The sequence below is a fragment of the Harpegnathos saltator genome, unplaced genomic scaffold (genome assembly GCF_003227715.2).
Source record: "Harpegnathos saltator strain DR-91 unplaced genomic scaffold, Hsal_v8.6 scaffold659, whole genome shotgun sequence".
In the NCBI taxonomy this organism is placed as follows: Eukaryota; Metazoa; Arthropoda; class Insecta; order Hymenoptera; family Formicidae; genus Harpegnathos; species Harpegnathos saltator.
Genome location: NW_020230492.1, coordinates 513,173 through 526,527, shown reverse-complemented (window position 1 = coordinate 526,527; position 13,355 = coordinate 513,173). Strand labels below are relative to the sequence as shown.

The 13,355-nt window shown below is 39.8% G+C and overlaps 2 protein-coding genes across 2 annotated transcripts; both read left to right on the top strand.

Moving 5' to 3' along the window:
• Positions 1–420: 420 nt before the first annotated feature.
• On the top strand, positions 421–4,690 carry LOC105185204 (hexamerin-like). Its single transcript, XM_025304975.1, has 6 exons — positions 421–667; positions 1,100–1,433; positions 1,809–2,239; positions 2,460–2,779; positions 3,092–3,444; positions 3,984–4,690. The coding sequence occupies exons 1-6, from the start codon at positions 455–457 to the stop codon at positions 4,391–4,393; spliced, it is 2,061 nt and encodes a 686-aa protein (XP_025160760.1). The 5' UTR covers positions 421–454; the 3' UTR covers positions 4,394–4,690.
• A 3,929-nt stretch (positions 4,691–8,619) lies between these two features.
• Hex70a (hexamerin 70a) lies at positions 8,620–13,260 on the top strand. Its single transcript, XM_011144458.3, has 6 exons — positions 8,620–8,911; positions 9,451–9,787; positions 10,055–10,467; positions 11,507–11,826; positions 12,087–12,439; positions 12,555–13,260. Exons 1-6 carry the CDS (start codon positions 8,687–8,689, stop codon positions 12,959–12,961), a joined length of 2,055 nt encoding a protein of 684 aa, XP_011142760.1. The 5' UTR covers positions 8,620–8,686; the 3' UTR covers positions 12,962–13,260.
• Positions 13,261–13,355: the final 95 nt, after the last annotated feature.

Genomic DNA, 13,355 nt, shown 5'->3' with positions numbered 1-13,355 from the left:
TTCATTCGCTTATTCATTCGCGGATGTCCGAGAATACTTGACGCGAATTTGTGCGAAAGGATTACTTCGAGGAGCAAATAATCGAGATAAAATTAAATAATTTGCAGCAAACAGGCAAAAATGTAGCAAGAATCCCGGATTTCCAACGTGTTAAAGAGCAAACGATTACCAGAATCGATAATTCTTATACAAGTTAGCAAGCAAAGAGGGAGATAAATAAAGAGAGAGAAAGAAAGAGAGAGAGAGAGAGTGAGAGAGGGGGAGAGAGGATGGAAAAGACTGAAAAGGGAGAAAAGAAAAAGAAAGATTGGTCGTTATTAGTACATCTCATCGGTCTCTTAACTGTAAATACCGCGATTTTTCGCATCTCCTTCACCGATATCCTGGGTGACAGTAGGTATATAAACCGATACGGTTACGGTGCCGGCCGAACCTTTGTTCATTAGACACAAGGATGAAAGCGGTCGTGTTATTTTTGGCAGCGGCGTGCCTGGCCCACGCCACGGAGGTGCCGCAACGCACCGCCACTAAACAGTACTTGGTCAAGCAGAAGTGTATCTACGAACTGTTCGCGCACGTTGACCAGCCGACCGTCTACCATCCGGAACTCTACCAAAAAGCACGAGCTTTCAGCATCGAAGACAACATTTCTTCCTACAATGACCAGGTACACACTTCATAGACGTGGCGATAAACATTTCCTGTGAAATTATGAAATTGTAAATTATTGGCAACTTGATTGAACTATACGTTAAAGGCTGCATTCGCATTATCCCGCGAAACGGCGGCAGACCAAAGTTCGTCGATCCTTCGTGAAAGATTTTTTTTAATAGGAATGATTCAGGTATGACAGTAAGGATACTATAAATATTCAAATACCAAACCGTTGATGGATATTTTATCGAAACGAACATCACACTACAATGAGAGAAAATCTTCGTTCGCATCATCATCGAATAATCTCCATGGACGGAGATGTCGCCTCTACCAAAGTTTTTCCATCTTTGCTTCTTTGAATGACACTTAATACTTCTTAGATGTTCAACTTTGATCGCGATCCGACGGTAAAAGAGCTCAACGACTTTCATTATTGTTCTAGGCTGTTGTTACCGAGTTTCTGCAGCGATTTAAACATGGGATGCTACCACGAGGCGAGGTATTCTCCATGATGTACCCTCTGCATCATGACGAGATGATCTGCCTGTTCCGCCTCTTTTACACCGCCAAGGATTTTGACACCTTCTACAACACGGCAGTGTTTGCGCGATTCCACATGAACGAGCACATGTACATTCACGCTTTGACCAACGCTGTGTTACACCGCCAAGACACCAACACTCTCCGTATACCGCCATTGTACGAGATTATCCCTTACGTTTTCATGAACGAAGATGTCTTACATAAGGCTTACCACATCGCGATGGGTAACACTGGTTGGTACTGAAAGAAATAACGATATCAATCGTTTGATCTTTTAAAAATTTCGGACAGAAATTTGCCGGTTGTCATTATCGATGATGAGTTGACAATCTTCATTTCTCGTCCAACCTATCCTTCGCCACATTCTCTCGCGACTATATGAGGACACGATAGAATAATATTATAAATGTTAACGAGTGACTTATCACGTCGAGTTGATTTCCATCGATCGTAGAGAAACTCAACTGACGATTAAGTTGCCGAAGAATCTGAATTGTAATTCAAGACGTATGCATTTCTTATTTTGTTTGATACTTTACAGATAGTGTAAGATAAGACTCTTGAGTATTACAGATGAGATTTCAATCGAAGATTGATTGTTCCAACAGGTATTGTAGGCGTAAAGAAGACGACCGTCGGTAGTGTCGACACTTTCTACATTCCCACCAATTACACCGGTTCTTACATCGTCAGGGATGAAGTGCCAGAAAACCAAAAGCTGAGCTATTACCATGAAGACATCGGCCTAAACGCTTACTACTTCATGTCATACCACGAGTTCCCGTCGTTTATGAATAGCGTGGAGTACAACATGCCCCAGAACGTTCGCGGCGAAATGTTCATGTACTTGCACAAACAGATGCTCCTTCGCTACTATTTGGAGAGACTATCCAACAACATAGGCGAGATTGATTACATCGATGTGAACAAACCTATCGTCACCGGTTATTATCCGTCGATGCATTACCACAACGGAGTGCCGTTTATCCAACGTCCTGTTAACTCTGAAATTCCACTCCATGTTCATCGTTACGTTCAGGTATTTTTATCTTCCTTCGGTTCTTTAATAAACTTTAGTCAAAGCCTTGATTTGAAGTATGTTTCGGCAATATATATCCTCATTTGATATCACGAACTTCTTATGTAGAAGCACTAGTTTAATTTTAGCAATTATTTCACCATTCAAAGAGATCCTTTCGACATTTGTGTATTGCTATTGTTGCTGTTACTGCGCTCACAATTGGATAATGTTACAACAGGCTCTGCAAGACTTCCACACTCGCATATCCAACGCCATCGACAGCGGCTACCTCGTCGACAAGAACGGCAAACGTACCAACATCTACGAATCCTTGGATGGCTTGAACCAACTTTGCAATGTGATCCATGGCAATGCCGACTCTGTCAACGAAAAGTACTACGGCAATGTGGAATATATGTACAGAAAGATCCTTGGCTTCGTCCCGGATCCGATCGACAAGTACCACGTCGTGCCCTCTTCTCTCCATTTCGTTAGCACCAGCATGAGAGATCCCGCGTTCTACGGAATATTCAAGAACATCGTTACCTATTTGATGAGGTACGTGATTGCGGCTAGGCAAATGAATAAGGCTAGGCTTTAGAAAAATAATTTTTTCAGAGTAATTTGTTAACTTAGTAAAAAAAAAATAATTTGTCGCCTTTATCATTGCTCATTTTGAGAAGTAAATCTCATTATCGTTATCGTTACTCAAGAAATAATAAATCGTTACATTTTCCGTTGTTTCCCTCACCAGGTGATTTTCGGAGACATTTATTAACGATTCTTACAAACAAATTTAATGAAACCAACAAACGACGAGTTATTACAAAATCGTGCCTTGATGATAATGAAAAACTGATTGTCTTACAGATATAAGGAACACCTGCCGTGCTATACGCACAATGACCTTGTATTCCCTGGCGTGAAGATCGAGTCGGTCACCGTGGACAAACTGACGACCTTCTTCGACCACTTCGACTCGCTCGTCAATAACGCCTTGTCGATACCTAGCCAGGAAAAAGCTCACTCGATGTTGATCAAGGCGCGTCAGTATCGTCTCAACCACAAACCCTTCACCTACCATATCACAGTGAATAGCGACAAGAATACGAAGGCCAGCGTACGCATCTTCTTAGGACCGAAATATGACGTTCACGGCCACGAACTCGACATAAGCGAGAATTACATGAACTTCTTGGAGATGGACCAGTTTATCGTTGACCGTAAGTATCGAACTTCTTATCGTCGTCAGCGCGTACTCTCGTTTCCTCAAAAGTGTCAAATGCTCGTTTTAACAGTTTTCACATAATAGACTATCGAGAGATAAGAAATTTTCATCGAAAGGAGCTCAGAAAATAGTAATTATGATACCATTGCATTTTTCACTTTGAATGAACATTGCTTGATTAGAATATTTAGTCGGAATTTTTTTCAAATTATTTTCAAAGTTGTAGAGAATTGAAAAACTTTCTCCTTCTGTCTACAATTTTGGAAAGAAAAAGTCTCTTCCAAATTGATTGTGGAAACTTAGGGAAATGAGATAATAAGGAATCTTTTATAATGATAATAATAGTAACTTTATTGGATACGCAGCAATAGTTATGATATCGACCATATAGTCTGTAATTATTGCATATAGCTAATGTCTAAAAGCTAATGTTGACATTGATGTCTTATTCGTGTTCGTTGCTTCCAACATACAAGATTCGAGATTTCCGTCCGAAACAAATCTTTAACCGCTGTTTCCCGCCGTTTGTCGCAGTAAAACCTGGCACCAACAAGATCGAGCGCAACAGCTACGAATCGGTCTACGTAGTTCCTGACGAGGTGCCGAGCGACGTCCTGTATAAGAAGATCCTGAAGGCTATCGAGAGCGACGAGACCTTCACTTACCCAAGTCAGCCGTACGGTTTCCCCGACCGTCTGCAACTTCCGAAGGGCAAGAAGGAAGGTCTGCCACTGAAGCTGTTCGTCTGCGTAACGGCGTTCGACGAGACCAAGTCCTTCAAGATCCGATCTCCTGTTAGGGGCCCAAGCGTGCTCGACGGCCGCCCGTTGGGATATCCGCTCGACAGACATGTTCACAGCTTCAACTTTACCGTACCCAACTTCCACATGAGAGACGTGCTGGTTTACCACAGACACGCTGAAGAACTGAACCTTACCGTGTAAAGCAATCTCCCTGCAAACTTTGACCTTTAACCGGCCGATCGTATCCACTGATTGTTTTCGTCTCTCTTTTGGCTATGGTTTCAGACAATGTGTGATCTATTATCCCGCATACATACGATATTTCCCGTTTACAGCTTACATTTGATACGCGCAATTGCCAAACTAACACAGCGTTTGACTCAAATAAAGGAAGAGAAGCACGCACAGTAGCAACATTGTCTTCTCGTGCCATTGTGTTCTGTTTAATGTATCTGCTATACATCTGAAATAAATTCTCCGAAACATTTTTTTACTTTATCTTGGCTTTTTCTCTCGTACCTGCAACGAATTCCCTTTCCTGGTACTGATCAATCATCTCTCGTCCTTTCTAACCAGTCGCAAGACAGCAAAGAAGATTAAACGGTTTCATTTGTGTAATATTCTGCTTACATTTATGTCATGTATTTTTTGAGTTCTTGTAGCCTTTGGTGCTACTTTACTATATTTTTAGTTTTATTTTTATTCTCATCATGATGATCGTTGTAACAGGAGATAAAACTCGGAAGGCGAAGATTTAGATGAATTAGTCGAAAACACAAACTAAAACGATTATCTCCGCTACTGTTGCTGCAATTAAAATAATCGGAAACGAAAGAAAAAGGAGATAATGTTTTTTTAAGAATAAATATAGATGTTATTATATCGTACCACCGTGTCGAGAGATCGTGCTTCTCCATGCGCTGAGTCTGCATTATTGCGAAATTTGTTGAAGCGATGATTTCGATGTTTGTTTCACGACATTCGCTCTCACCGAAGATACTCGATGCATCTATACGCGATAAATCTGTTACTTACAATCTTTTGTAATTATACATCGATAAACACACATGTTAACACACTCTTTCAACGGAGCCGCAAGCATGAATGTTGTAATCTTTTGATAAGAAACGATAAATAAATGTACAGAAGTACTTCACATGTAGATGCGAAATTCTGTCGTTTACGAACAACATCAACGTCGAGAACTATGGTAAGAGAATGTGCGATAAATATGTTAGAAATCCAAACGTAGTTTCAATCCGAGTTTCAATCATGTCGCAATTATTATAGATATTGTGCAGAAATATGTTAATTTTATAAGTAACGATTTTCTATGAATAAAAAATCAAATCATTGCGTTACCCACACTCGACTACATATGTGTGTAATTTAACTTCTCCTGCTCTTTCTTTTTTTCTTCTTCTTTTTCTATCTTTTATATATATATATATATATTTATCTTTAATTGTATCTACATAACACTGATATTAAATTACGTTGTCTTCACGAGGAGAGAAGCGGTTACGCTTATGATTTTCTAGTCACAATAAAACTGTAAAACGCGGCGATTTAGCACTTATCACGGGTCATGGAAACGGCGACCCTTTGAGGATTATTAATTATCAGACTGTCAGACAGCAGACTTAATAAGTTGCGATACGTGAATTCTTTTATCATTTTAACTCACAGCTATTCATTGCCGATCTGTCGTGCGGCATTTTTATCGTCGTCCGACGCGACGATCGTATCGCCACACATCGATCATATTGCCACACATATATGCAACAAATGCATCTGTACATTAATATTTCCAAATGTGCGACTAATATACCCGTAATGACATTCCACCGGTTGCAATTTATGTAAATCAACGACCATTACGTAATAAATATTTTATATTTTAATATAGTATTAGTAAAAATGATGTCACAAAGAGTCAGCTGTTGAGAAAAAGTGTTAAAAATTTGAATAAAAAATATTTCTAAGACTTATAAAATTGTGGTGTAAAATATTAGGTGTACAAATGAATAATCCAAATTATTTTAAGCAGTTATGAAATCAATTTTAAATTTAATAAATTTTCCCGCTCTTTTGTGATTATGCAATGTTGACATATAGCTATTAAAAAGAACATATAGTTTGGCGAAAGACCCAACATAACCTTCAAAAGTATTCAGTTCAGTACAGCCGAAAATGACAACAGATAAGGTGCATATCCGACACTGCATTCTTTACGAATTCCAACAAGGAAAAAATGCTACAAGAGCGTGCGAATCGATTTGTTCCTTTCTCGGCGAAGGTGTTGTATCGTACGATGTATGCGCATTTTGGTTTAAAAGCGGTTTAAAAAATTTCAGTCTAATCGACAAACAACGCCCTGGAAGCCCTTCGAAGTGCGATAATGATGATTTGGAACAACTGCTCGCTGAGAATTCGGCACAAACACAAAAAGAGCTTGCAGAACAGTTGGGAGTAACGCAGCAAACGATTTCCAAGCGCCTACATGAGATGGGAAAGATCCAGAAAGAAGGAAAATGGGTTCCGCATGAACTCACTGAAACCAACAAAAATCAACGAGTGGCAGCGTGTCTTTCTCTTCTCAATAAGCAGCGTCGAAAGTCTTTCTTTCTGGAAAATCGTCACGGGCGATGAGAAATGGATACTCTATGACAATCCGAAACGCAGAAAGTCATGGGTAAATTCCGGGCGAATCATCAAAATCGGTCGCAAAACCCAATCGCTTCGGAAAGAAGGTTCTTCTCTGCATTTGATGGGATATCAAGGACGTGCTTTATTATGAGTTGTTGGAACCAGGTGAAACAGTTATTTGTTACTGCGGACTGCTATCAACGTCAATTAATCTGCTTGAGTCAAAAATTGGAACGAAAACGCCCATATACTGGCAAAGGAGAACGTCCAGTGAAATTGTTGCATGACAACGCTAGGCCACACATTGCTTCCAACACAAAAGACACCATAATGAGTCTTGGCTGGGACGTCTTGCAGCACGGCCGACGTATTCACCAGACATTGTTCCATCCGATTATCACTTGTTCCGGTCGATGCAACACGCCTTGTCCGATCATGCACTTCCAATCAGTGGATGAGATCCGAAAATGGCTTGACGACTTTATCGTGTCCAAAGACGTAACATTTTTCCGAGATGGAATTCATCAGCTACCTGAAAGATGGCTTAAAGTTATAGAAAGCAACGGCGAATACTTTGATTGAACAATTTAATTTACTTTCTTCTAAAATAAACCTTGAATGTAGCTGAAAAAATTGGATTATTCATTTGTACACCTAATAGTATTAAACGTTGTCATTAAAATCACTGGAACAGATCATTAAAATCTGTTTGCAACAAAATATATTATAAATTTTTTAGTGTTAAGTTGAAGAAGGCTGAAAATTTGCAAATATATCATGATATAAGAAATGTTATGGATTCAATCGTCAATTTTATTTTCTTCTCACTAAAAGCAATTTAATGTATATCATTTTAAAATCCATCGACGTTTCGAAATCCCAGGATTATTATAATAAGTGTAAACTGTAAAATTCGAGGATAAATTGCCACATAAAAATGGTGGTAAAATATATTTATAATTTGGATCGAAGTCAAAAGTCATGAGCGATAAGCGACCGTATTTATATTTACGCGGTCATAATGAAGTCCCAATATCGCCGGTCAAAAGACAAATTAAACAATTTAACCAGCGAAAGCGCTACTCGCCATAAACATGATTCCACTAAACAGGGTCCTTACGCAAATGTATTCTCGATTGATTGCGATTAGGTGTTTTCAAAGATAACACCTTCACGATGACCCCTCGCGCGAAAATGTATCTGTCCGTATCGTCGCGATTGACAATATTTACTTTAAGAACGGAGTTTATCTTACGAGACGAGGGATCGCGAAAATCATCGAAACGACATATAGAATGAACCGAATTAATATCACACTTTCCGATCGCTCTCTTCATTACTCCCATACGTCGAAAAATTCGAATGGGACATTCGATTTTATATATACGCTACGATCTTGAAGATTTACCGCAGAAAATTATGAAAATTGTTCACCTTTTTATGAGATCACGCTAAAGGAGAAGATTCATGATCGAGATATCAAAATAAATAAATATATATATATATAAATATATCTAAATAAGGGAAACTGAATGGGAGCTGAAGGGAGCTGAAAGGCGACAATAAGACGAACAAGCAATAGTGAACATCTGCAGCAATCGCATCTGCGAACAATGATTCATTCGAACAACATTGAACACTGGCGGCAGAAGAGACGGATGCAAATGAGAGCAAAAAACCTGTAGATTCGATATAAAGGCACGATTTGTCCGACGCCCCCGTGACCTATCGGTTTGATTGCGCGCTCGATGAAAGTGTATAAAAGTGCGTGTTTCGTCGTCGGAGCGTCGCTCAGAATCCGTCTCTTGAGCTGAAATTACTCTGCGACTACGGAAAGCTGGGAAAATGAAGCGGGTGGCGGTATTGGCCATCGTCGCGGCTATCTGTTTCGCTCTGGTAGCGGCAGACTACAATACCGCGAAGGTCGCCGACAAGGACTTTCTCACCAAGCAGAAGAAGATCTACAATCTCCTGTACTACATCTCGCAACCATCCCTCGTGAACCCCAGCCTGTACGAGGAAGGCCAGTCGTATAACATCGAAGCCAACATCGATTCTTACACTAACACGGTAAGCAATGACGTAATTAACATGAGATGACAAGACTATGTTGTATTAACATGCTAGAGCAAGGGTTCCCAACTGAGGGTGCGAGGAGAAGTGTTTGTAATTAATAATGATAATTAAGATGAATTCTGGAGTAATCCGGCATTTTTACCATCAAATTAAAAAAAATGTTACTAAAATTATATGTATTCGTTACGTATCACTATGCGAAGTTTGATACCATGGATAATAATTTTAGAATATTAAAATGATAGTTAATTTCTATAAAACAGTACTATGTAATAATAAATTATTATAAATTAACTTCTTACCTTAAAACCTTAACAACTAATTTTCACCATAAAACATACGAATAATTCTTTTTTATAAGGGGTGCGAAGGTTTATTGCTAAATTTTTAGGAGTGTACGAAATACGAAAAAGGTTGGGAAACACCGTGCTAGAGTATGCGCCAGGCTTCGACAAAGCCTACATATTTAATTGGTTAAATCTTACTAATCTTTCCAATCGTCGCTTTACCATCGACTTTGCATCATTTCGCAGGCTGCAGTGAAAGATTTCCTCTATCTGTACAAGTATGGTATGCTCCCTCGCGGCGAACTGTACTCCCCGTACTATCCGAAGCTCCGGAAGGAAACCGAGGCCCTATTCCGTCTGTTCTATTATGCCAAGGACTTCGAAATCTTCTACAAAACCGCACTCTGGGCGCGTATTTACATAAACGAGATGCAGTTCGGCGAAGCCCTGTACACGGCCGTTATTCGTCGCGAGGATACCAAGTTCATTCAATTGCCGCCACCTTATGAGATGTATCCGTATGCGTTCTTTAACGCCGAGGTGCTCGAGAAAGCGCATCATGCAAAACTCTTCGGCAAACTCGGTGAGTATTTAACTGACGCAGGAGGGAAACTGATTTATTTTGAAGCGTGATGCGAGAAGAAATCCAGAAAATCAGGAATCTTCAGATATAATTTGGTTCTTTTCTACTTGTAAATCTTCTTCTGAACTTGTGAGTCTTGCAGCATCAGTCACATCAGTCTGAACGATAAAGCTGAATGCGACCTGACGAAGGAGCCGCTCTTTATAATAAATTAGTTAAAAACAATTGTAAAATCATTACAAACGTTGATTTGAATGTTCAACGCAGACTCGAAGAAATTCGGCGCCTACGACGTTTATATCATCCCGGCGAATTACTCCGGATGCTACATGTCGCACGAGCATGACGTTGAGCACACGCTCACTTACTTCACCGAGGACATCGGCTTGAACGCCTACTACTTCTACTTCCGGAAAGAGTATCCGTTCTCGTTGAAGGGCGAGGAATTCGGGTTGCAAAATTATCGCGGCGAGGAATACCTGTACGCTCACAAACAGTTACTGATGCGTTACAACTTGGAACGATTGTCCAACGACGCCGGTAAGGTCGAGGATTTCGATTTTCGGCACAAGGAATTCTACCCCGGCTACTACCCGATGATGACCTATCACAACGGGCTGCCGTTGCCGCAGAGAGGGTTCTTCAGCAAGTTCCCCTACTACAAGTACAAATACATAAAGGTATGATGATTGGTCTCAGTTGTAATGGAAGCTTCTCTTTTTGTCTCATTCTGCGTTAACTAAAATGAGTGTTTGTATTGATTAACGGTTTTCTTTTCCAAAAATGCGATTTTTTCTCGTCAATTTTTTTTTTAAATTATGGATTTCATCTTGATAAAAATGTTGAATATTACTGAAAAAAACTCCAATCGTGTCCTCGAGACTTATACTTAAAATATATGTGGCTCTGAAATTTTTTGCAATTTAATAATTTCAACATGGCGACCATATGCATGTGTCACCATAGATATCCTCCGGATCCTTGGGAACTCGGTCGAATAACTCGTTATGAGTTGCATTTTATCAAAAATTATCCAAAATAAAAGTTGTCCCGTTGACCGAGTTCTTTCACGTAATAGGTCCCAAATTTGGGTCCGATGTATTTTTTAGACCTAACGGGGCCCAAAGTTGATTTTTTGGTGCAAAACTTATATTTTTTATTACAGATTTGAAAAGTACAGAAAATTTTACGTCCAGATATATATTTTTGAAATTACAAGTCTCGAGGACACGATTGGAGTACTTTTCAGTAATATTCAACTGATTTTTATCAAAATGAAATTCATGATTTAAAAAAAAATTGACAAGAAAAAATTGCATTTTTTGGAAAAAAAACCGTTACAAATCAAACCGTTACAAACACTTATTTTTTTATGATTTTCGCAGCGGATTCCGAAAGAGTACTCCTAATAATGTACTTTGGATTAAAATTTTCGAGCGTTTTCATAAAAATTCATAACATTGAAATCAACGCGAAATTTCTGCCCCAGCTGGCATTAATGGGTTAATAAATTCGATCTAGATTTGCCTCACATTTTTCACGAGAACGGCTCGCGTAACAGTCAATCGAGATGTCTGCTTGTTTATCAATTCACGAAAGGAAACAATAGATTTTTCTGTCGTATACTTTATGACAGAAAAATGCTGTCGTAAAGTATACGACAGCATTGCTAAGCTGGTGATGGTGCAACTTTTTCGTCATTTCTCTGATTCCCTATAGGAAGTAAACGAGGTAGAGGCTCGAGTCTCCGCGGCCATCGATTCTGGATATATCATAGATAAGAGCGGCAAGTTCATCAACATCTACGCACCCGAAGGTATCAACATCCTCGGCAACATTATCGAGGGCAACGCCGACTCCTGCAATCCTGATTTTTACGGCAGCATCGACGTTCTCGCGAGAAAAATCCTCGGCTTCAACCTGGAGCCGTCGACGCCTTATCAGATTATTCCAAGCGCCCTCGAACTTTACAGCACCTCCATGAGAGATCCCGCGTTCTATCGTATTTATCAAAGGATCTTCGACTTCTACTACAACAAGTACTCGCACTTGATGAGCATTTACTTTCTAATAATTCTTCGAAGATAAATTTTCCGAGAGAAACACGATTATATTTTTTATAGTAGACGTATATAATAACGTATGATTATACGTGGCCATTTAGAGATGCAATTCATATATAATCATTTCTCTCGAGTTTTCTGTCGAACATAACACGTTCTGAAGTCGGGGAATACTTATTTCCTCCACTTCGTTCGCATTTTACATTTTTGACAATATCAATTTGTTTCGCGTCCAGGTACAAGATGCACCAGAAACCATATAACAAGAACGAGATTGTCTACCCTGAACTGAAGATTGAATCGTTCACCGTGGACAAGTTGATCACCTACTTCGATCAATTCGACACCTCGATCAGCAACGGTCTCGTGATAGACGATGCGAAGGAAGCCGAGAGCATGTTGATCAAAGTTCGTCAATATCGTCTCAATCACAAACCCTTCAGCTTCCACTTGTCCATCAACGCCGATAAAGCCATGAAATCCGTCATTCGCATCTTCCTCGGCCCTAAGTACGACGCTCACCACAAACCACTGGACTTTGTCGAGAACGCCAAGTACTTCTACGAAATGGACAATTTTATAGTCGACCGTTAGTACAAGTTCATTTTTCTTTCGTACAATTTAACTCGATTCAAATTAATCAGCTCTTGTCTTGGTCCCTATCTTCCGATTGTCTAATTTTCTCCTTTTCATTACATACGCAGTGAATGCCGGCGTAAACAAAATCGTGCGCAACAGCCAAGACTGTTTCTTCGTTATACCCGACCCGGAGCCAAGCGAGGTGTTCTACAAGAAGGTGATGAAAAGCTTGGATGGCTCGGACTCCCTGTCTTACATGGAACGACTTTACGGTTTCCCAGAACGTCTTCTGTTGCCCAAGGGCAAGAAGGAGGGTATGCCCTTCCAGATATTCGCGTACGTAAATCCGCTCGAGGGTGAACCCGTGCCTTACATGTCCCGCATCTTCGGCGGTTACAAGTTCGACAAGAAGCCATTCGGATTCCCGTTGGACAGGCCCGTCCTCAATTTCCGCTATGACGGACCGAACATGCAATTGAAGGATGTTCTCATCTACCACAAAGACGAGATGGAGCTGAACGTCACTTACTGATGGCTCGATCGCATTAAGTTTCCTCTTCCCTCTCCACTCTGATCATTTAATTCGATGAGTAGTGACCATTCGCGACTGAACATATGTTTGAGAATGTAACACACTTATCTTCTCGTATGCAATCCACACTGAGAAGTTCCAAATATGATACAAACATGTGTCAATTGTTATTCACGCAAGGCTTAAATCAATTTTAACAAATTTTAATTCATGTTTTAATTCACTTTTACTGACTGACAGTTACCTAATTTTTAAGTAATTATTTTTACAAATGTCTCTATACTCCCTTCCCGATGCCGTTTTTCTTAGACACTACTAAACATCTTGTTATTGTTCACATCTTGTAATTCGTTCAATTTGTCCTTTTTTAATCCCGGTTTTAGTTTTTATCTAT

Coding starts and splice junctions, on each gene's coding strand:
- LOC105185204 (XM_025304975.1), top strand. CDS start 455: ATGAAAGCGGTCGTGTTATTTTTGGCAGCGGCGTGCCTGGCCCACGCC. Junction 1,434..1,808: donor CATCGCGATGGGTAACACTG/GTTGGTACTGAA, acceptor TTGTTCCAACAG/GTATTGTAGGCGTAAAGAAG. Junction 3,445..3,983: donor GGACCAGTTTATCGTTGACC/GTAAGTATCGAA, acceptor CGTTTGTCGCAG/TAAAACCTGGCACCAACAAG.
- Hex70a (XM_011144458.3), top strand. CDS start 8,687: ATGAAGCGGGTGGCGGTATTGGCCATCGTCGCGGCTATCTGTTTCGCT. Junction 9,788..10,054: donor AAAACTCTTCGGCAAACTCG/GTGAGTATTTAA, acceptor TGTTCAACGCAG/ACTCGAAGAAATTCGGCGCC. Junction 11,827..12,086: donor TTCGACTTCTACTACAACAA/GTACTCGCACTT, acceptor TTTCGCGTCCAG/GTACAAGATGCACCAGAAAC.